At 38.2% G+C, this 23,295-nt stretch overlaps 1 protein-coding gene across 2 annotated transcripts in view; it reads right to left on the bottom strand.

Moving 5' to 3' along the window:
- The window catches only part of Lsm14a (LSM14A mRNA processing body assembly factor), a 55,183-nt gene extending 35,753 nt beyond the window's left edge, over window positions 1–19,430 (bottom strand). Inside the window, exon 1 of one of the 2 annotated variants that reach the window (XM_013149790.3) lies at window positions 19,114–19,430. In XM_013149790.3, the coding sequence (XP_013005244.1) occupies window positions 19,114–19,234 (121 nt within the window). In that variant the 5' untranslated portion in view covers window positions 19,235–19,430. The remainder of the gene's footprint in view (window positions 1–19,113) is intronic. The other variant, XM_003467204.5, reaches the window with a different exon arrangement.
- Between the last annotated feature and the right edge of the window lie 3,865 nt (window positions 19,431–23,295).

Raw genomic sequence — 23,295 nt, forward strand, 5'->3', positions numbered from 1 at the left:
CGTACAAGGTTTACTAAAGATACGAAAAGAAGTATAACCTGCAGTGTAATGGTGAACTATATGTGCAAGAAGGAACACAGTATCAAGTTTTGTATCACTCACTCCTGAGGCTGATGTCAGGTCTGGGCTATCCTACTGAAAACCTGCTTGAATTCTTGGGATAAATCCACATGCAAAGGTTTGGGAACTGTTCTGCACCAGTGTTCTGGAATTTTGTAATTAACACATCATACCTACTACCCTAGTGAGCTTGGCCATGCCCAAAGCTCCTGTTCCAAGAAGTGTTCACACTTCTTTTCCTATACCTTTACCTTGGTGTCTCTTTTATCAGTCTCCTTTGAAATATTCTTTATAATAAACTAGTAAATGCTCTCCTGAGTTCTGAGCCATTTAAGTCAATTAAGAAAACCTAAGGAGACAGTTGTCTCTCAGAATTTGTCTTCCAATCTGTGGGAAGCTGTGTCTGCTGTTAGGAGTTGCTGGCTTGGTAGGGAGAAAAAAGTCCTTTGTGTTGATTTTGTGATGAAGAGCAGAAGAAAACTGAATGGTTTGTTTACTCAATAGATCAAACAAAGCCAAACTCTGAATAATTGGCTAGTAGAATTCCTTCTTGTTCATGTAGTAGGGTTCTCCTCAGACCTTCAAAAGATTAGATAAGGTCCACTAAGGGGGGAAGATGATGATACATAATTCAGTTTACTCAAAACCCACTTATTGATGTTAATTTCACAAAAAATCTTAACAGAGCAAGGTGGCAAAGGCCTGCAATACCATCATTCTGAGGCTGAGGTAGGACAATGGAAAGTTTAAGCTAAGCCTGTGTAACTTAGCAAGAACCTGTCTCAAAAAAGGGCTAGGGATATAACTCAGTGCAAAGATCCCAGATTCAACCCCCAGTACTGCAAAAACAACCAAAAAAACTTTCACATCTAGAATGTCTGACCCAGTATCTAAGCACTGTGGCCCAGTGACACAAAATTCACCACTATATTATCTCACCCACTGTGAAGCAATTTGGTCTTCCTCTAAAATCTGGAATTTAAGAAATTTCAGGAGAAAGAGCTGCATGTAAGTTATCTTTGCAACTCCCACATAATCTAACAGAATGCCCTACATGTAGCTGATATTTGAATAAAACTCAAAATGGAAAAGATATTAAGCCATTTCAAAGAGTACTAAGCAGTGTTTAATATCAAGGGAATTGAATTAAATTATGCAATAAACCTACTTAGAATAAAATGGAATAAATGCTCAGAGCAAAAAACCATTGGACATCAATAGCATGGGGGGGGGGAAATCACACAAACAGCATACAGGCAGAAGCATCAAACCTGTAAAGTCATTATAGTTGGTATTTTTCTTTTCTTCCTGACATTCTTAAATAAGTTTCTGCTCTACTACATACAGCACTGTATACTAACGTGCTCAAACAGTCTGAAGTACAGGAGATTTGGAGTAAGTTATTATGTGTGATTTTAATAAACTACTAAATGAGTGCTATCTTTTCCACAATGCAGATTCTTTGCACAGGTCCTGAAAGCAAGATGACTGTGAGCAGATTCTGGGTTTTCTACTTATGAGTACAGCTCTTTTTTTTGGTACTGGGATCGAATTCATGATGTTGCGCTTACCAGGCAGGCACTTGTGCTGCTAAACTAAATCCCTCGCCCTATTAGTATAGCTTTAAAAAGTAAGATTTGCAATATGTGTACCCTGATTGACGTGCTTTGAAATTTTGTTGTAGACTTTTTTCTTTGTATCTTTGAATAAGATGGATTTTTAAAAAATGATTTCTATAGACCTGTTCTCATCCTGCTTCTAAAAATCTTCACTTTCTCCTACAATTACAGATTTAAGATCTTGCTGAGCTAAAGAGATTCTCTCACTGTAACTTTACTTGCTTCCTCTATGTAAGAGTCTTTGCCTTGGATTACCAAGACAGGTAGAGTATCCCTCATCTAAAATGCTTAGGACTGAAAGTGTCTCAGATTTTGAAGTATCTTGGGAATAGGACCCAGGTCTAAACACAAAATTCACTTATGTTTCATATAAATTTTTGTACCCAGCTTGAAAGTAATTGTATTCAATACTGTTAGTCTGCCTATATTTTGAGTTTGACCTATTACATGAGTTCAAATGTGGAATTTTGTACTTGTGGAATTATGTAACTGCTTAAAAAGGTTAGGATTTTGGATTTTCAGATTAGGGATCCTCAATCCATACAGTGATACCTCTTCAGTTGTCAAACTCAATTCAATCCAAATTTATGTTCAAACACAAGAATGTTCAAGAACAATATTTATCTCATAAGAAATAGTGGAAAACTAGGACAGGAGGTTCAGCTCAGGAGCGTAAGTGCTTGGTTGGCAAAGGTGAGGTCGTGAGTTCAATCCCCAGCACCCCCCAAAAAACCGGGAAAATTAAATAATTGGTTTTGAGGCCCAAACATTATACTTATAAATTCATTTTTCCAAGACTTTAACAAATTTCACAATGATTTCTCTCTTTAACTCTACTGTGGCTCTCATAATTTTCCTTACCTTTACTACTGGTATCATTAATTTTCTTTGGCGCTATGGCCACAATATTTTACACAAATAAAGTGGAAAAAAAAGACAATGACAAATGTTTTAATGCATTAACACAAGCACTATATGTTGTCTGGGTGTGAGCAGTCCTAAGACTCAAGTCCTCTGTGTCCACAGAGAGCTGTGACATGTGACTCTCAGCCTGCACAGGTTTTTTCAAGTTGTAATGGAAAGTTTGAGTTTGTAGCTAGCTGATAACCGAGATATCACAGTACACACAAATATACTCAGTCCTTCCAATGCTCTCTTTTGTTTACTAGTACCTGGCAGAGTGTTTAATATGTAGACAATACCAGGTGCTAAGAAATTCTCTTGAATGATATTTTTTGAAGTAGCAGAGAAAAAGGAAGGGTGGGTGATCTTGTATGTCCCTGGTTGTAGAGATTTTAGAGAACAGTCTGACAGGACAGGGGATATGCTAGGTAGAGGTGTAACAAGTGACCTTAAAAAGCATCAGGATGAACATCCAAATAAGAAAACAAGACTCCTGTTAGATTTAGGCTTCATCTAGAAAGAAATATAAAGTGACTTAAAAATGTATCAAGGACATCTATCAGAGTCCCTTTTTAGGAAAAATACACCACTGATAGAGGCAATATGAATCTTAGAAGAAAAATTCTTTCCACTGAGAATTATTGAGAAGGTTGGATCTAAAGCAAGAAATTAAAAGACTTAATAAATCATGGATGTGACAGTTAAGATTGAGAAAGAAGACAAGAGCACAAATTGGAACAGAGTTTGAGAACATAATCAGAAGGAAAATCAGGAAGGATACAAGAGTTTATGATAGCACTTAATGAACACCTACCTACTATTGGAGGTTTCGAGTCCTTTCCTTGATTCAAGCATAAACTAGGTATCACAGTATGTATTAATTTAGTTAATCCTCTCAAGAATTCTGTGCAATATAAGCAGTTACTACTCCCACAAAAAATGAAAAGACATGAGAAAAATGAGGATCAAAGAAAACTTCTTAACATATGAACTGAGATTTGAAGATGAAATATAAGACTAGGGCAGGGTGAAGTCTCAGAGGCAGAAATCTGCCCATATGTTTATGGAACAAAAAAGGGAAAGTTTAAGAGAAATAGTGGGAAGAAGGGAATGTGTAGTGTTGGAGCTATTGAAGTTGAATACAGGTGCAGGGCTGTGGAATAGCCCAGCACGGCTGAACTGAGAATGAGGAGAGCCTTAGAGGGAAAGACAGGCCACAGCTGAGGGCATCTAGAGACTTTCTTCTAAGATAATTCTCCTTAATTGGCATCATCTGTTGCTTGGAGGGTCTTTGAACCCCTCCCAAGATCCTCCGGCTCAGGTTTCCTGCATTTCCCACTTTAATCCCTTCCTTGTTTGAATACTAAATACAAGCTGCCCCAGAGAAGCTGTCTGTCTCAGCCACCAGTTAAGAACTCTGCAGAAGGTTTTGGTCCTCTTCACTAAAAATCATACCACTTGTCTCATTCATTTGGGCCTTCGCCTCACACTTGTTTGGTAGATTGGAGATCTAGGCACAGAACTCAATAGTGCAGTATGAAATAAAGCTTAACATGACACCAAAAATCAGGTAAGAAATTCAAGTTTTTTTAAAGAACTGAAAACTTCTTTTAAGAAAATAGGATGGTTTTGTGTTTTGAGAAGATTCCTTGAACTGTAGTACAGACTATACTAAAGAAAAGAGACTATGGTGGGGCAGGTAATGGGACAAAACTGGGCTACAGGGTTATGACAGATTCAGTAAAGTAGCAGATGGAATAAAAAAGTACTTAGAGGGTACCAAAAATATCACAATGTATATACCAATTTTCCCAAAATGAATGTAATTATTATGCACTTAAAACATATGAATAAAAATTACAATAAACCTAAAAACATAGGCAAAATCAAAAAGATTGAGGAAAAGGGTGATTTTTGTTATCTGGTTTGGAGATTCATTGTTCAAATGCAGGCCAACTCGTCTCAGAAACCTATCAAATTCAGCTTCAATGTACTGTCTCTTAACTTCAAGTATCTATGTGAGGAGACAAAGGATGGCTACCAAGAGTCTAGACTTCAGAGCCAATTTTCTATATAACAAGCAAGGTGCCATAAAACACAAATTAATAAAACAAAGGCAATTAGGAAATTTAACTGTGCTCTAGTTCAATCGATGAGCCAAAGGGATTAAACTCGACTCTTTGAAACAGAGGAAGACCCTCTCCCATTGACACAGTAACTGTTTAATGAGGACCATAGTATTATCAGTCACACTAGAACCAAGTATGTATTGAGAACCTGGACAAAGACTTTTATTACTGTTGAAAGGAAACACATCAGATGTCAAAAACCAATGGATCTAGATTTTCATTTATAAATCTCAGCAGATAACAGAAAATAAAAGGGCCCTATGAGGACTTGGCAGATTGAAAGATCAGGATTAACAATCAGAACACACACCCATGCAAATCAAGTCACTACAGGAAATATTTTATTAAAAATCTGATTTATGTCCTATGACAACATAAGGGACAGTGAGTGAAATAATCAGAAACAAAGTGACATAGATTTTTTATATATACTTACATGTGCATTATCTCTGGAAGCAAGTATAAAATAGCAGTTGGAGTCTAATAACAGAATGGAGAGGAAAATGTGTTTTTCACTAATTTTTGAAAAGAAAGGAAATACATATCTCTATCAAATCTCCTAAAAACTTACTGGAAATATCAAACAGAAGGGACACAAAAAAATGCCAAATTAGCAAACCAGTTCTGTCTTAGCCATAGAGAAGAAAGTTTTTATTCACTTATTTTAGAAAAATAAAATAATCTAAATTTGACAGCTCTCTCAGAATCCAGGGCAGAAAGTTAAAAGCTGGATGAGAAGACTACAACACAGATGATAAATAACAGTGTAAGATAAGAATGCTGACAGGAAAAGTATAAGAATTCAGATGCAAAGTTGTGGAAAAGCCCACCAATAGTACGTTCTTTATATAGAAAAGAGAATCAGTCTGATATCTAATTTCTTACAAATAGCAGTATATGTAAGCAGTACTGTAAAACAATGTTAAAGAATATAATGGAAGGGGCTGGGGATTTAGCTCAGCGGCATAAGCACCTGCCTTGCAAGCAGGCGGTCGTGAGTTCGATCCCTGGTACCGATAAAAATGAAAAAGACAAAAAAAAAAAAAATTAAAAAAAAAAAAAGAATATAATGGAAAAGATATCTGGTAAGGGATATAAATTACACATGAGATAATAAGACATATAAGCAGATATGTACCTCAGAGTAACAATCAACACAAATAAATCAACCTTCCTACTTTCCTTCCCTTTCCCTAGTGGAAAAACTGCCAAACAAATTTAAGAGTGATGAGTGGTGAAATAAGAACTTAAAAGTTTTATTTAAATCAATATTGCTAATAAGCTGCTCTTAAGAGATTCTAAAAATGTAAGCAATGTATTAACAATCTGTAACTAACATTTCAAATTACATCAAAACTAGAAACTGGGGCAGAGTGAGAAAAGTAAAAAGACATAGTATATGAAAGTTTCTGTCTTAGGCATAGAGAAGGTAGTTTTTATTCACTTGTTTTAGAAAAATAATAAGATCTAAAAACTTTCCCTCAACGTTTATACATATAACAAAAATTATTTATAATTTCAGGGGAATCTATGATTTCCTGAAATTATCCATGAACTTCATGTTAAGGACTCATTATAGTAACTTGCTAACTGTTCAAATTGATCTATGAAATATAATAGTCCTCCACAACCCATGAAATATATATTACAAGACCTGCAGTGAATACCAGAAACTGTAGGTAGTACCAAATTCTACACACACCATGGTTTTTTTCCTTACATTTCATACTGATAACGAAGTTTAATTTAAAATTAAGCACAGTTAAGAGGTTAGTGACAATAAACAAAATAGTACACTCAAAACAATATACTGCAGGCGCTGAGGATATAGCTCAGTGGTGCAGCACCTGCCTGGCAAGTGAGAGGTCCTGAGTTTGATTCCTCGAACCTCCCCCCCCCCCAACAAGCACAATACACTATAATAGAAGTTATAAGTGTGGCTTCTGAAAATTTTATTGTATGGTACTCGTCTTGTGATGACTTAAATTGGTTACACCCCCATGACGAAGTGAGGTGAATGAGGAGGGATTTTTGGACAGCTTTATGCTACTAGTGAAAGCTTTTTAATACAAACACTGTAATATTTTGATGCTGTGGCAGTGGATTGGAAGTGGTAACTAAGTAACCAAAGGGCAGATAGTGTAGGAAGGAGGATCCCTGCCCTGGGTTGATACAGCTGGATGGTGTAAGATTTCATCACACTACTCAGAATGGCATAAAATTTAAAAACTATGAATTGCTGATTTCTGTAATTTTCTTTTTCTTTCTTTCTTTCTTTCTTTCTTTCTTTTTTTTTTTTTTTTTGCTTTTTATCAGTACTGGGGATCGAACTCACAACTGCCTGCTTGTAAGGCAGGAGCTTATGCCGCTGAGATAAATCCCCAGCCCCTGATTAATATGTTTTCAACGCAGATGTCTCAGCACCCAGTACATACATACACATTTACTAAACACCTTCTTAGTGTGTACCTCTTTTTTTTTTTTTTGAGATGGGGTCTCGCTATGCAGTTCAGGCTGGCCTTGAGCTCACTTTGTAGCCCAGGCTGGTCTCGAACTCGCCAAATGATCCTCCCACCTCAGCCTCCCAAGTGCTGGGATTACAGGCGAAAGCCACCACAGCCTGGCTGTACATCTGCTCTTAACTGTGCCCAGTTTCTCCAGTACCTCTATCCTACCCCTACTCCGGAGAATATTAGGGCAACTAGTTTGAGAAATGCCAAAGGTTTATGAAAATCTCACTTGCTCAAACAAAATATGAGTTAATCCTCTATTTCTTAGTTTTGTACCTATTGATATCAATTCGAGTCTCTTGGGAGTTTAGGGATGTAATTTGTTTATTCTTTACTTTATACTGGCTGCCTACTTTGGTTATAGGTCTCCCAATTCTGCTAAGAAATTATTTAAACTCATTTATTATTAAGCTTCCAAAATTTTGTGGATGCTATTTCCTTTCCAAATCTACTTTGTCTTTCACAGGTTTATGCCTTTTAACGTTTTGGAAGGATTGACTAGCAGGGAGTAAAAGTAAAAACATGTTCAATCTGCTATCTTTATCCAGCAGCTAAATTTAATCTTGGCTTTTTAAATTGCTTTCAGATGGCATTCTTCCTTGTGCTTAGTTTCATATTTTAATCTCTCCCAGTGACAGAATCAAAAGACAAGATATGAAAATGTGAGAGCAAACAGGGTATATGCATCCAAAAAGATTTTTTAAAATGGGCAGAACAAGCCATGTGTGGTGGTGCATGCCTGTAATCTCAGCAATTTGGAGAGAGGTTGAGCAGGACAACTGCTGTAAGTTTAAGGCCGGCCTGGGCTACAAAGTGAGGTTGAGGCCAGCCTGAACTATACAGTGTTTAAGAAAGGGGGAGGGGCTGAAAAAGGAACAGTAAAAACAATATAGAAATTAATCTGAAGGTCCAGACAAGGTGTGCATACTTGTAACTCCAGCACTCAGGACAGTGAGGCAGGAGAATCACTACAAGTTTGAGGCCAGCCTGAACAATACAGCAAGACCCTGTCTAAAAAAACAATAAATAATCTAAAGAACAGGGAGAACATCAGGCATGGTGGTGCATGTCCATAATTCCAGCACTTGGGAAGGTGAGGCAGGAGGATTTCTGTGAGTTCAAAGTCTGAACTGCACAGTGAAACCCAGTCTCAAAAATAAAAACAAAACCTGCTGATATTCAGATTCACAAGGTCCACAAAGGTGCTATTCTAGAAAACAGAAATAAATATGTACAATGTAATCACATTTGTGAATTCCCTGAGTAAAGAATTTTGAAAGGTTCCAAATTGGCCTTAGCAAGATCAGAATGTTAAAAGACAACAAACTACTAACTTTTAGCTGGGTGTGGGGTGCACTCCTATAATCTCAGCACTTGGGAGGCTGAGGCAGGAGGATCCTTGGGAGCTCAAGAAAGCCTGAGTTACAAAGTGATCCCAAAGCCTGTCTGAACTGCACTGCAAGACTCTGTCTCAAAAAGACAAACAAATAAACAAAAAACTAACTTTAAAGTTCTACAGAGAGAAACAACAATAATCATCACCGCCACCACCACCACCACGACGAAACAAACACAAAGTTCTATAGATAGAAAGATTCTAACTTTCTGAATAGTATCAAGAAAGCAAAGGTTGGGCCACAGATGGACTGCAGTTGCCTACCATGCCCTAGCCCTGAATTTAATCACCAGCAAGGCAAAACCAAAAACAATAACAACAAAAAAATAGGTTCACTAAGAAAACTTTTCACTCACATATGCCATATTATATGTATTTTTTTCATTACAAAGATACATTCAGTTAGAGAGCAACCAACTGAAAGGCCGAAATTGGACTCAAGAAACAGAAACTTCAATGTCTTAACAACTGGGATCTCATCTTACTAAAAAGTTTTTGCATATCCAAAGCAATCACCAACAGAGTGAAAAGACAACCCACAGAGGGAAAAACTTTAGCCAACTAGCCTTTAGACCTTGACTTATATCTAGAATTGAAAAAAAACCAGGCTTTCAGATTCAAAAATCCAATCCTAAAATCCTAAAAGCTGAGATGAAACTCGTATTTCTTGGATAAAGAAATACAAACAGTAAATAAATATATGAAAAATGTTCAACATCACGATCATTCAAGAGATGGAAATTTAAAAATGCTGAGATTTCATCTCACCCCTGTGAAAATGACTATCAAGAAATCATCCAGTAACAAATGCTGGAGGGGCTATGGGGAAAAAGGAACCCTTTTCCACTGTTGGTGGGAAGGTAGACTGGTGAAACTGCTATGGAAATCAGTGTGGAAAGTCCTTGAAAAACTAGAATTAGAGGTCCCATTTGACCCAGCTATTCCCCCTCTGAGTATTTTCCCGTAAGAATTAAGGATAAACTGGAGGGGCTGTGGATTTAGCTCAGCGGCATAAGCGCCTGCCTTGCAAGCAGGCAGTCGTGAGTTCAATCCCCGGTACCAATAAAAACAAAAAAGACCAAAAAAAAAAAAAAAAAAAAAAAAAAAGATAAACTGGAGGCTTTTATAGATAAATGGATGCAACTTGAGACCATACTCGTAAGTGAAATAAATCAGATTTGCAAGTAAACATCATATTTGCTCCCTAGTGTAAGAAGCTGAAAAGATAAATGATCCAAATGTACAACAGATACTGTGAAATGGGAAGAAACTGTTCAAAAGGAAAGAGAATCTAGGATGGAAGAAAGGAGAAAAGAAGAGAAAAGGAAAAATAAGTAAACACACAAAACAGCTGATAATTATACTAGTAATTGCTATATTTTAGTTCATTGAAAAGAAAGGTTTGTGCCCATACTGTTTGGTCAATTTTTCATGTAATATGTAGCAACTACTTTGCATATAATATACTATGTACTAACCATTGTGACTCCCCTATAATCTTATTTTGAAATTTGAATGACTGTTTACAAAGGAACAGAAATAACCAACCAAAAACCCTCAAAAAACTAGTGAAGTGGCCTAGAATTTAGCTCAGTGTCTTACACACGTGCTTGGCAAGCTTGAGGTCAACAGTTCCGGTACCAAAAAACAAAACAAAACAACTAGTGAGAGATAATTGATCATAATATAAGAGCAAAGGTGCTATGAGGTCAAATTCTGGATCTATTTTGAAAGTAGAACTGATATGTTCAAATTGCATTATCAAATATGAGAGAAAAAGAGGAATTAAGGGTGACCCCAAAGTTTCTAGCCTAACCAACTATAAATATGGAGATGTCATTTGGTTAGATGAAAAAGGCCAATGGGAGAACAAGTTTGGAACTCACTAAAGCACCCTCAGGTGCTATGGTTGGGGTAGAAGACAAACAGGGAGAGAGAAAAAGTTCAAGTGATTCAATTTTTAAGAAAGAGTGCTCACTTCAGCAGCACATAGACTAAAAAAAGATGTGATTCCTAGAGTTTTATAACATGTGTATAAGGTCAAGTGAAAAAAAATGCTTCACCGAGAACAGATTGTGCCATATTATGCTGACTGGGCAAGTAGAATGGAGATTAAAAACTAATCACTGAAAAAAACAAACCCTGATCACTGGATATAGCAACGTAAGTCTTTGGTAACCTTGATAAGAACAGTTTTTTTATCTGTGGGAATAAGAATTTAAATGAAGTAGATTTTGAAAAATGGATATAAGTGGTATAGACATCTTTTTTTTTTTTTTTTTTTAAATCAGTACCGGGGATTGAACTCACAATCGCCTGCTTGCAAGGCAGATGCTTATGCAAGCTGAGCTAAGCCCTCAGCCCCCGGTATAGACATCTTAAAGGAGTTTTACAGTAAAGGGAAGGACAGAAATGGAGTAACAGAGGAATACAGTTAGTGTTGTGTTTTGTTTTTAACTTTAAGATGAGAAAAACAACAGCTTATCTGTAAGCAAGGGAAAGATGCATTTTTAAAAAACTAAAGAGTAGATAACTGTAGGAGTCATGTCTTTGAATCTTCAAGAGGAGATAAAAAGTGCAAGAGTAGAAAAGGGATTGTACACAAATATAAATACAGTTTATCTGGTTGGCACAGTAGCACACACCAGTAATCTCAGCTACTTTAGAAGGCTGAGGCAGGAGGATTGTAAGTTCAAGATTCAAGTTAGGAGACACAAACCATGGCCAGAGTGTGCATAGAGAATGCTGACATGTACACATCCAGGGCAACTTAGTGAGACCCTGTCTCAAAATATAAAGGGTTGAGTTGTACCACAACATTCCCTGGGTTCAATCCCTGAAGATTGGAGAAAAGAAAAAGATTATCTACATTGACTAGGAAAAAGCTAGTGGTCTGGGGCACAAATGCAGGTAACTTGTACATGCATTAATATTCTCTGTTAGCTACTATTTATCTGTAGATATCTTACTGTGCAAGAGCACTCATTTGTTGTTCTTTTCTCAGGTAAAAGGAAGCAAAGATGGGTTGGGATGTAATTCAGTGGTAGAGAACTTGCCTAGCATGTGTGAGGCCTTGAGTTAGATCTCTAGTACTGAAAGGGGAAAAAAAGGAAGCAAAGTTAACAGGCAGAAATTAAAGATGGAGGAGGAGGAGGAAGTGTTGGTGTGAGGAAAACAGAAAGAATGGAATAATCATGTAGAAGTATGGAATGGAAATATAGTATGGCTCTTGGGAAGTTATGTGTACACTGAGATTAAGCATAAATTTAGAGTAAAACTGGTCTGCATGTTTATGTTGATATAATCAGGGCTGAGATTTCTGCAAGCTTGTCCATAAAAGAAAGAGGGGCACAAGGTGAGGGTATACACAATGACTGCACATGGAATTCAAGCAGGTTGAAGAGGGAGGTAAAGTCAGTGAAAGTTAAGATCAGCCAGGCATGGTGGCATAAGCCTGTAATTCCAGCACTCAGGAGACTAAAGTAGAAGGACTTTCATAAGTTTGAAGCAAGCCTGGGCTCCACAGTGAGTTCAAGGCCAGCCTAAACTACATCACAGCGAGTCCTTGTCTCAAAAAAAAAAAGGTAAGATCATGACACTACAGACCACAGTTGATTTGTGAGGTTGATAGGGTATAAGAAACTGAGTACTGAAGAAATGGTAGATGGAAACAACAGTGCAATTACAATTCTCTATTAAGCACTTAAAATAAATTAGTTACTACTTTAGTATCATTTCATTTAGCTATCAGAATGACTGAAAGATGGGCACTGTTGACCCCACTGATCAGATGAAGTCAAAGCTAAAATTAATAACCTGTTGACAGTCAAAGAGCATGATGTATTCCAGTTGGCCTTTTGGGCAACATTTTTCTTCCAGAAACAAAACATAGTATAGATCCTTGTCAATAGATTATTTTACATCATGAGAAAATAAGCCAAATTGTTCCTGTAGAGGGCATATCTTCTAACTCTAGCACAGAGTAATTAAATTCTAGTTAAACTATTTGCAGGAACAGCTATTATTACTGTGGCTATAAAAACTGTTGCTATGTTCTCATGCATAGATACTAGATTTCTTCTCTCTTCTTATTTCTTTCCCTCTACCATTATTTTTTTCAGGCTTATGCTGTTTTCTCTACTTACAGAAAGCCATGGGTCATCTTACCCTATAAGAAAATGAACAGTTTTTGCAGACGCTTAGAATTACTAAGTATTCCTGTAGACTATCTAGCAATAATAAACTCTTTGCCAAGTCTCTTAGTTCTGGCAACCTCACTAAATAAAGCAAATAAAAGAAACTGAGGCTTGAAGTTTTGCTAGATCTCTGTTGTCTAGGTAGTGATTATGTGAACTGAAGACTTAGATCTCCCAGTCATGCAAGAAATCAATAAAATACCACAAAGTGTTTTCATCCATCATGCAAAACCTCTTCTACTCTCTCCACTGGGACATGATTTATGATTATATGGTTAATTAACAAGATTTAGCGGATAATTAAAGAAATAATCTGTTAGCTGGTGATACACACCTTTAATCCCTGCATTCTAGGAGGCTAAGGTAGAAGGATCACAAATGGGAGCCCAGCCTGGGCAACCTAGTGAGACACTGTCTCAAAAAATAAAGGGATGCAGCACAGTGTGAAGCTCATGGGTCCAATCTTCAGTAACACACATATATACAAACAAGCAAAGAAAAGAAATAATCTGTTAATAATTTACCACCATTACATCTTTCTAGCATTCTATTTGTTAATGGCAAATTATTTAGAAGAAACCAATTTATGTAACTATTTTTCTTCACAAATTCTCTTTTCCCTATGCAGAGGCAATCTAGTTTCTACTTTATCATTATCTAGGTACAGCTAACTAAATTTATAAAAATATCTTCATTTCAGATAACAATTTCACTCACTCTGGCCTACTAGGTATTATATTCATTTACAAACATAGGTGTGAACATAATTGGAACTATTCCTCAAACTATTCATGCATGTCACTTATCACTTTATAATATCCTCTAAAATCTTCAACTGATTCATTCTTTAAATTTTGAACAATAATTGAGCTTGAATCACAGAAAGTTTCCTTCCCTAATAATGTTAACTTTGTCATAAAAATTCAATCTCTTGTATCATTGTTCAATTATAATTCTCTAATATGCCTGTTTTGGTGAGGTTCCATTTTTAAAAGGACATATAAACCAGGTGTGATGGTATACTACTATAACCCCAGCACTTGGGAGGCTGCGGCAGGAGGATCACTGCCAGTTTAAGCCCAGTCTGTTCTACAGTGAGTTCAAGGTCATTCTGAACTACACAGCAAGACCCTAAGTAAAATAAAATATAAAACAGTATAGTTGTAAACATGAAAAAGCAGTATTTGGAGGTATCCCTGAAACCTCTACAAAATTAGTAAATTAAATTACTAAATTATTTCCATTATTCACTCATTAAATAAATATTTGCTCATTTCAGGAGTTCAGACTCTGGAAGGAGAAAAAAGGTGAATGCAAACAAAAAACCTGCAAATAAAGATGGTTAGTGTAGGTCATGATCAATGCTAGGAAGGAAAATTCAGAACTGTGAACAAGATTACTACATTGAAACAAACCAGAAATAAACTGTGCCCCAGATTATCCATAAACATAACAATCAGACCGACATCTGTGTTCTCCCAGATTGCCTTTAAGACTTCTTGACATTTACTTACTAAGTTCCTAGGATCAAAGCCCACTGAGCTTACCTAAGCTTCATTTTTACAACTAGAGCTAGTCTGTAATATCTCTAGAATATAAAGGGCACCATCCACTTAGCAGTACCTGTGATTAGGCTTTTGATTTCATATTGTGTAACCACACAATTATTTAACCAGACCTGAACATTTTCAAGAGAGAAAAGAGATATTTTAAATAATTGTGCTAGAAAAAGCACGAATGACGACTTTTTCCTAGGACAAACCTCCTAGAACACATAATCTCAATTCTATACCACACCAAACAGCCAAAAATTTCACGAGTAGTCTATAGTTCTAAATATATTTAAAATATAGTATAATATTCAAGCAAAAGGACTAAATTATAATATGAAACACTTAAGCCTAGTAAATCCTTTACTAAAAAGATTTAAATAACTCATACACAAAATTAGTTTTGAATACAATGTAGACATAAACGTGAAAGAGGGGAAAAAAAAAACCCAAGCACTTCTATGATGCTGAGGTACAGCAAAAAAAAAAAATACTCGCCATTAGCTATAAAACAGAGGCCTAATTAAACACATCTACACTAAAATGAAGACTGTCCATTTATCTTAAGAATTCATTAAATGGCAAAACATATACCAAACTAATAATTCATATTTTAAGTTCTGAAGGCACTTCATAGATGAAATCCAAATGGCCAAGACATGAAAAGACATTCACTCTCATTAGTAGCCAGGTAAATGGAGATAAAAGCCATCATATGCTCACCAAACAGTCAAGAATGAGAATATATGATACCAAATATTATTAGTTGCAAGGGATATAGAACAATTAGAATTCACATATACTAGTAAGTGAAGTAAAAACTAGTAAACCACTACAATGGAAACTGCATAGCATTATTTAACACATTCTCTATGTTCCTACAATTTAAATTCTAAGTATACACCCCTGGTAAAACTATGTAAGCATTCATTGGTGTATTTAAAAACAAAAGTTCATAAAATCATTGTTCATAATAGTCAAAACTGTAAACAACCTAAACATCAACTGTGAAATATTGAAAACTGCAGAAAAAAAAATCAGTGTTTTATATTCATGAATATTATATAACAAAAGCTCAAAAGAAAACATACAGAAGGCAATTCCATTTATACAAAGCTCAAAAATGAGTGAAACTATTTTGGGCTATACAGTTACACAGTAAAACAATAAACATCAAAATACTGTATCTAGACTAAGATGGTAAGAGATGGGAAGACACAAGAAGCAGAAGGCCTCTGGCATGCTACAATCAATGTCTAACTTGGCCTGCATAATGTTGTAAGAATATTTCATTCGTATATTACATATCTTCTTAGCATGGGTGGTTGTTATTTCACAATAAAAAAGGAAAAAACTCTCCCTAGAGATTAAAAAAAAATCTAAAAATAATTCTAGGAATGTTATTGAAAAATATTAACTTGTACTTCAAAGTTTTAAAAGAGTAAGAGATCTCCACATCTGTATAACTAAATTCCATGAATAAACTTTCAACTTTCAGCTGTGAGTCTACCACTTTTCACCCAAAACCAATTTTTTCCCCTTGGGTGGTAGGTATCTGAAACAGTCTCATAGTCTAGGCTGGCACTGAACTCACTGTGTAGCCCAGGTTGGCCTCAAACTCATGAACATCCTTCTGCCTCAACTTCCCGAGGGCTGGGGTTACAGGTGTGTACTACCATGCCCGACTCCAAATTTCTATTCTATTTTTGAATTTTTTAAAATTTCATTTTAAAGGGAATAAAACAGAAAACGAAACAAAATAGCCCTAAGATAGAAGGAAATCTGCAATAGTTACTATATTGCATATTGTTATCCTCTGAATAGTTGCTCAAACCACTGACTTTAACCTTGCAAAATCAATCAAACAATACACTTCTGGCTCCTAATTTTTAAAAGGCAGAATTACCTGATACCAAATTACTCAACAAGTCATGGAAATTCTAAAATTGTCAGAATAAAACTTCCCACTTCTCAGTCTTGTCTGCTTTTTTCTGGGTACCAGGGAACCAATTCATGACTTCGTACCTGCCAGGCAGGTGCTTATGCCATTGAGCTAAATCCCCAGCCCAAACTTCCCACTTCTAATTTTATTGAGTGGGCAGTTATAAAGTAGTTTTAGATTAGCTAATACTGTCAAGTAATGTATTAAGATTTGATACCCAGCATGGTAGCACAAGCATTCTGAGGCAGGAGGCAGGAGGATTGAAAGTTTTGAGCCTAGCCTGGGTAATTTGATGAGTTAGTATGATCTGTCTAAAAACTTAAAAAAAGGGCCGGGGATGTAGCTTTGCAGAAAGCCTTGGTTTAATCTCTACTGCAAAACAAACAAACAAACCAACAAGTAAACACACACACAAAAACCCCCTGGCCACTTCTGTTTTTCCAAGCATGATTAAATTCTAAAAACCCCTTATACATTAACTCATATTGATGTATGGATTAAATGTCAACATTGTAAATACAAATTAAATGATTAAAATTTTTTATTGTTTTATTTACATGATTGTTATGACACAGGAACAAATTATATTTTATGTCGGATGAATTTAATTGATGCCATGAATATGAATATAGCTTTTCAGGTATAAAAGGATATGGTCCTATGAGACCTTTAAAAAAAAAAAAGACTAAAATTAAGACCTTACAAATCTTAAAAATGTTACCGAATATTTTTCTTTTCTTTTCTTTCTTTTTTTTGGTACTGAGGATGGAACATCACAAACTTGCAAAGCAGATGCTTTTGCTGCTAAGCCTAATCCCCAGACCCTCCGATTATTTTTCTTTATGAGCAGTGAAGACAATACACCCAATTCCCTAATAAGTAACTAAGCTGCCAAAAATACCTTTAAATTCAGAGAAACGATTTTTTTAAAAAGTTATTAAATCACTTTAACAAGAAATATTGTTCTCAAAGTGTATGCAGCTCTCACCAAGAATTTAAGAGAACAACTTTTTCTGTAATTCTATAAAGCCATAAAAACCCAAACAAAGCTAACTATTAATCTATAAAGAAACTTAATGTAAAAATAATTTCAAAATAAAGGCAAGCAAAAACTAAGTTATTTAAGAAGCATCACTGGCCAAGCCTCTACTAATCACTAAATAGAATCATGTATCTTGAAGTACAGTGGGTTTCTAAAAAGATGAGCTAACTCTGAGATGTTTTAACAACTTCATGAGATAATGTTTCACCAGGCAAAGAGCAGTTTTGGGATACTCCTTATTTTTCTGTACTATTCTTTCTGTTATTTTCTGAGAGGGGCTTCCTATTGCCCAGGCTGGCGTTGAACTCTTGGCTCACCTGATCCTCCTTCAGTCTTTCAAGTTTGAAGCCATAGCACTTGTACTCTTTTTTAAAAGGACTTCGTGACTTTTTAGTGTATGAGTCAACGATCTTTACTAAATCTACAGACTTGTGCAACTATCATCACAACTGTCGCACTTCTAATACTACTTTTATAGTATGCAAGTTCTCTTTGCTTTTTTTTTTACAATACTAGGGATCCAATACCCTAGTGTGATGGTAGAGCGAGTGCTCTACCACCAGGCCACAGCTCCATTCCCCACACAGCACAGTTTTACAGTTTAATTCCTTACCTAGGTAAAACATTTGTCCCAACAACCATGATATCAAAAGGCCTACCAGAGCCTTAAAAACATGCCATTAAACTTGTTTGCCACTATGAAACAACATGCCATCAGCCAACGACTGAAAAACTAGATTCACAAAATTTTCCTTCTATCCTTTAACTTTTGTCCCTACCAGGCTATGCAGTTAACTCTACCAGGTGGGCTGGGAAAATTAGTGCGGTAAGAGGTTATCATTTCTCCCTCCCGGGTATTACAAACAGTTGTCAGATTTCCTTTAAGATCAGGAGTTAAGATTTTTTTTTTTCTGATTTCCTGGCAAAGTAAAGGCCTAACACGTGTGAACGGAAAGAAAACCCACAGAAGATGGTAAACATATGTTTATGGACAGGACAGTTACCTCCTCAATAGAATCCAGTTTTTCCCAGATTGCAGCAGTCGGTCGGCGCCCATTGACCACTCCGATCTTTAACTGTGAACAAGAATCCTAGACCAAGTTTCCCGAAACAGGGCTGGGGGGCAAGGCGAAGGGGGCAGCAAACGTTTTTAATATCACTCTAAAGATAGTTGCACTACAGGCTTTGGGAAGCATTCCGGTTTAACAGGTAACTATCACAGAAGAAACAAGGGAGGTGTGATCTGCTTCACGGTACCAATGGAATTTCGAGATCTCATAACCGCAAAGAAAACTCAAAGTTTTGGTCCATTATTTACAGTTCACTTAAGGAAAATTGGAGCGAGCTGATACTAAAAACTTGAAAAAAATGGGGGCTATAAAGTCAGCAAATCAGCACTAAACTCAGGACAGGCGGAAAAATTCTTTGACTACTCCGGCTTTGTTCGGCGGTCAGACGGAAGAACCACCGAATTTCGGAGTTGGAAGACACGCATCGCGGTGTTCTCCGGCCGTTCTCAGACTTGAGGCCGCCCCGCCCGCCGCGCACTCGGTCCCCTAGTTGCCCGGATTGAAGGCGCGGACCTTCAGGGTAGAACCAGGGAGCTCGGGGAGGCCGCGGCGGGGCCCGCGACGCCGGGGCCGGAAGGGAGGGAAGGAGCGCTCTCCTGGAGGTCGCGGGAGGGAAAAAGGGGAGGCCGGAGCGCAGCACAGCTCACAGGCAGCGCTCGGCCCGGCCGCCCGCCCCCGAAGTCCGCCAGGGCTTACCTTTGGCGAGGGCTACAGTAGAGTTCTCGGTGTCGATGGTATAGAGGATGCCTTCGTAGCGGATCTCTGCCTTGGAAATGAGGCTGATCTTGCTCCCGATGTAAGGCGTGCCCCCACTCATGGCGCCGCCGCCGCTCCGGGCCGCTCGCAGAGGCAGATCCCACACCGCTGTCGCTGCGCCGCCCGCCCGCTCGCTCGCTCTGTCGGCGCCTATAGGAGCCGCCTCAGACCCAACATGGCGTCGTCGCCGGCTCCGCTACCCTCCCCCAGCCTCCCGCCCTCAAACCGCGGCGCGGCGGCGGCAGCGGCGGCGGCGGCGGCGGCGGCAGCGGCGGCGGCGCAGGGCATGCTGGGAGGGCGAGACTGCACTCTCGCGAGACTTGAACCGAGGGAGGTGACAGTCTACACCGAGTTAATCTTGGCTTCGCCATTTGTTTGGTTTATAGCCTCGAAGGAGTTTCGAAAGAGGGGAAATGGTTCGAAGCCTGGAAACACGTGACGGTGACTGGAGAAGCTATTGTCGCTCCTAATGGCCCCATCTGTGGCTTGTGTCATTTCTACACGCTGTGTGTTTTTGTTGTGACCTGTATCTTTTTATTTTTACTTCCTTGTGGTAGTAGGAGTTGAACCCAGAGGCTTAGCACTGGGGTACATCTTTAGCCCTTTGAAAATATTAAACAAAATTTTTTTTGAGATAAGGTCTCGTTAAATTGCGAGGACAGGCTTCAATTTAAAATCTTTCTGCCTTCTCAGTGTCTCTGTAAGCGCAAGACCTTCTACCTGGAAAGTTAACGTAACCCCTTAAAATTCCCTGGCAAGTTAATGGTCATTTTTTAGATAGATAGGCTGTGGCTCAGTGCAAAAGCCGAGTTCAATCCCCAATGCACACTCACTGCCATTTGCCTGCTGAGGCAGCCACGCCCCTCCTAGAGTGCTCAAGGTCTTGTTATTGCTTAGATCATCAACCCAAGGATCCCTCCCCTGACGCGCACACACATCAGGCTTTTGCAGTAGGAACTGGGACTCAATTTTTAGCCTTCTCTATCCTTCACTTGCAGGTAGCCTGATCCAAGCTTATGGCTTTTCATATTATTGTACATTGACCAATCCCAAGTATTTACATCTTTGGTCAGTTCTATGAACTTCAGTTTAATAAAAACCATATCCTTATCAGGCATTTCAATTGAATGTCAAATTGTCATCTCAAATTATTTCCAAAACCGCACTGTATTTCCTCTTTAAATTTGTTCTCTTGCAACTGTTTCTCCATTGAGGTAAGGCATAGCATTTATTCTGCTCCTCAAAGCCTCGGTGTCATCCTTGACTTCTCCCTTACTCTCATGTATGTCCTGATTGGAAATCTTGTCCATCCCACCTGTGCAAAATATCCCAAATCTGACCATTTTTCACCATCCCTATTTCTGTAGCTCTAGAAGAAGCCACACTCTGCTAGGATTGTTGCAGAAGAATCTTCCTGAGAGTTCCCTCCACTTCTTCCCTTACCCCACTTCCACACTTTATTCTTTAAATTTAAAAAAAATTTTTTTTTGTCTTTCTCATTTTTATCGGTACTAGGGATCAAACTCACAACTGCCTGCTTGCAAGGCAGGCGCTTATGCCACTGAGCTAAATCCCCAGCCCCATTTATTCTTTAATTTTATTTATATTATTTATTCAAGACAAAGTCTTGCTGTGTAGTCCAGGCCAGCCTTGAACTCACGATAATCCTGCCTCTGCCTCCAAAGTAACCAGGACTTGGTGTGCACCACTACTATCCAATTTACTTCATTCTTCAGTAGCCAGAGAGATCATGTTCCAATCTCAGTCAGATCATGTCTCTCCTTTACTCACTACTCTTCCTAAGTCCATGTTACACAAAGTGAAAAACAGACTCTTACTTTGTCTGACTTGGCTGCTTCTTACCTTGCTTCCTCGTTCTTTTCTAATCATCTTTTCTTCACACAGATTTCACACTTCATTCCAGTCTTTGGTTAAATGTCACCCCCAGAGATGACATCTAAGTGTTTTCAGGCAGGGCTGTTGGTTAGTTGCTCTTGTATTATCAGGGTCTTGTTCAGCACCTGGCACAAGACAGTTGCTCAGCAAATATTTGGTGTGTGTGTGAAAGCAGAGGACTGTACAGTCAGGAAGTCTGGTGAGCAGAGTGAACAAAGGGTGAGATGACTGTTGCTATTGAGTCTGGGAAGCAGAAGAAAAAATTAAGCTGTAATCGAGTTGCTGCGCAGCATCTTCAAAGGAAGACTAGGAAATCTCTGGTTCAGCATAAAGTCAATGTCAGGAAGTTGAGTTATTATACTTTTTCTTTCCTACCCATTCAAGGCCTATGACCCAAGTTACCTTTTCATGCTTCCTTAGTGAACTCAATCTTTTCCATCGTCAGTTTCTTTAACTGATCATTCCCAAATTTACATCTCCTTTTCACATCTTCGGATTATCATGGACATTCATTATGTAGTATGCATTTTTTTGTTTTGTTTTATTTTTTGTTTTTGGATCTCATTATGTAGTTTAGGGTACCCTTGAACTCATAATGCAGGCTGGCCTTAAACTCGTGGTGATGCTCTGGCCTCAGCCTTCCAAATGCTGGGATTACAGGAATCTCGCCTGACTTCCATGTTTTGTGGTACTGGAGAATTGAATCCGGGGCTGTATACATGCTAGGCAAGTGTTCTGCACTGGACTATATCCCCAGCCCTGACTATATAGTATATGGAATTGCTTTGGTGTCCACAAGCATTTTCAGCTCATGCGCAAAATTACTGCATCCACTTCTTTTGTCCTCCTAAATGCACTATCTTTTATCTGTGACCTCTAGCCCCATCAAGGGCTGCAGAACACACATGTATGCTTTGTTTTGGATATGGTTTGAGTGTGTCCTTATTGTAGTCAGGGATTTCAAGGAAAACGACACATACAGGACATGTAATTTATAGTATTATTTTATAATGGTCACCCAAAAAGTCAAATAAGGAAGAGTGCAGGAAATCTGTATACACACCAAGACCCAAAGAATCCAGCTGATGGCCTCAATCCATGGCAATGTCCTGCATGAGTCCAACTAAAGACCTAGAGCCTATGACAATGTCTCATGCAAGTCTATTTCATGAATCTGCACTAGGAAGGCCCAAAGGTCAGTGTTGAAAACTTGAAAGACTATCTCAGTGGATAAGCATCTGTGCCAGTAGGCTGAGTGTTCTGCACTGGAGCCAGGAAGTGATGCTCAAAAGACCAGAGCTTCCCCACAAGGTACCATGGCCATCCTCAGTAACAACAGGGCCCTAAGCTCTTCCAATGAGAATGGCTGAGTTCATATCAGGAAGCCAGTGTGACAAGCTTCTCCTGAAGGTTAAATAGCACACCATCTTCCCCTCTGAAGCCAGGAAGAGGTAAGGTAAGACCAGAGCTCCCCTAAAGTGAACCTCAGCCATTCTCAATGACAAAAAAGCCCAGAGCACCTCTGAGGATGAGAATAACCAAGTTCATATCAGGAAAGAAGCTCAGCAAGCTCCCCCACAAGAACCAATGGCAATAGGAGAACCAACAACAAGAACCAACAAGCTACTACTTCCTCTCCAGCTTTCCCTTTTATGTTGGCAACAATCCTCAAGTAGGTCATCCACACTCAGCGTTGCACTGATTCAGTTCAGCTGGTATTACAAGTTGACCATCAGTTGTCAATCTACCACATTCATCTGCTGGAAGCTTGGTCGTCCCAAGTACAGCAATACTGAGAGGTGATAGAACCTGTAAGAAGTGAAGTGAATGTGTTCAGTGGAGCAGATGTGAGAAATGTATCCCTCATGTGTGCCTTGGTGTGGTTGTTGTTCATAATAGTTCCTAAATTCTCTCTGTACATCTTTGCCTCTGGTAACACTGAATTCCTTAAGATCCAGAACAAGCGTCTTGGGCTGGGTGTGATGGTGTATATCTGTGATTCCAGCCTTCAGGAGGCTGAGTCTAAGGACTTCTTGAAATATATAGTGAGTCTGTGTCTCAAAAAAAAAAAAAGAAAGAAAAAGAAAAGGAGTATTGTACTCTCTCTTCTGTAATTATTCCTTCGTCTCCTACATTTATCTGAACGAAACAAAAGCTCTGTATCCTATCTCCATTTGCAGGCAAGATTCAAAGTCACCCTCATTGTCATTGACAAAAATCCAGTGA

This window comes from Cavia porcellus, unplaced genomic scaffold (genome assembly GCF_034190915.1).
Source record: "Cavia porcellus strain 051 isolate PalLab524CR breed Dunkin Hartley unplaced genomic scaffold, mCavPor4.1 scaffold_7, whole genome shotgun sequence".
Taxonomy (NCBI): domain Eukaryota; kingdom Metazoa; phylum Chordata; class Mammalia; order Rodentia; family Caviidae; genus Cavia; species Cavia porcellus.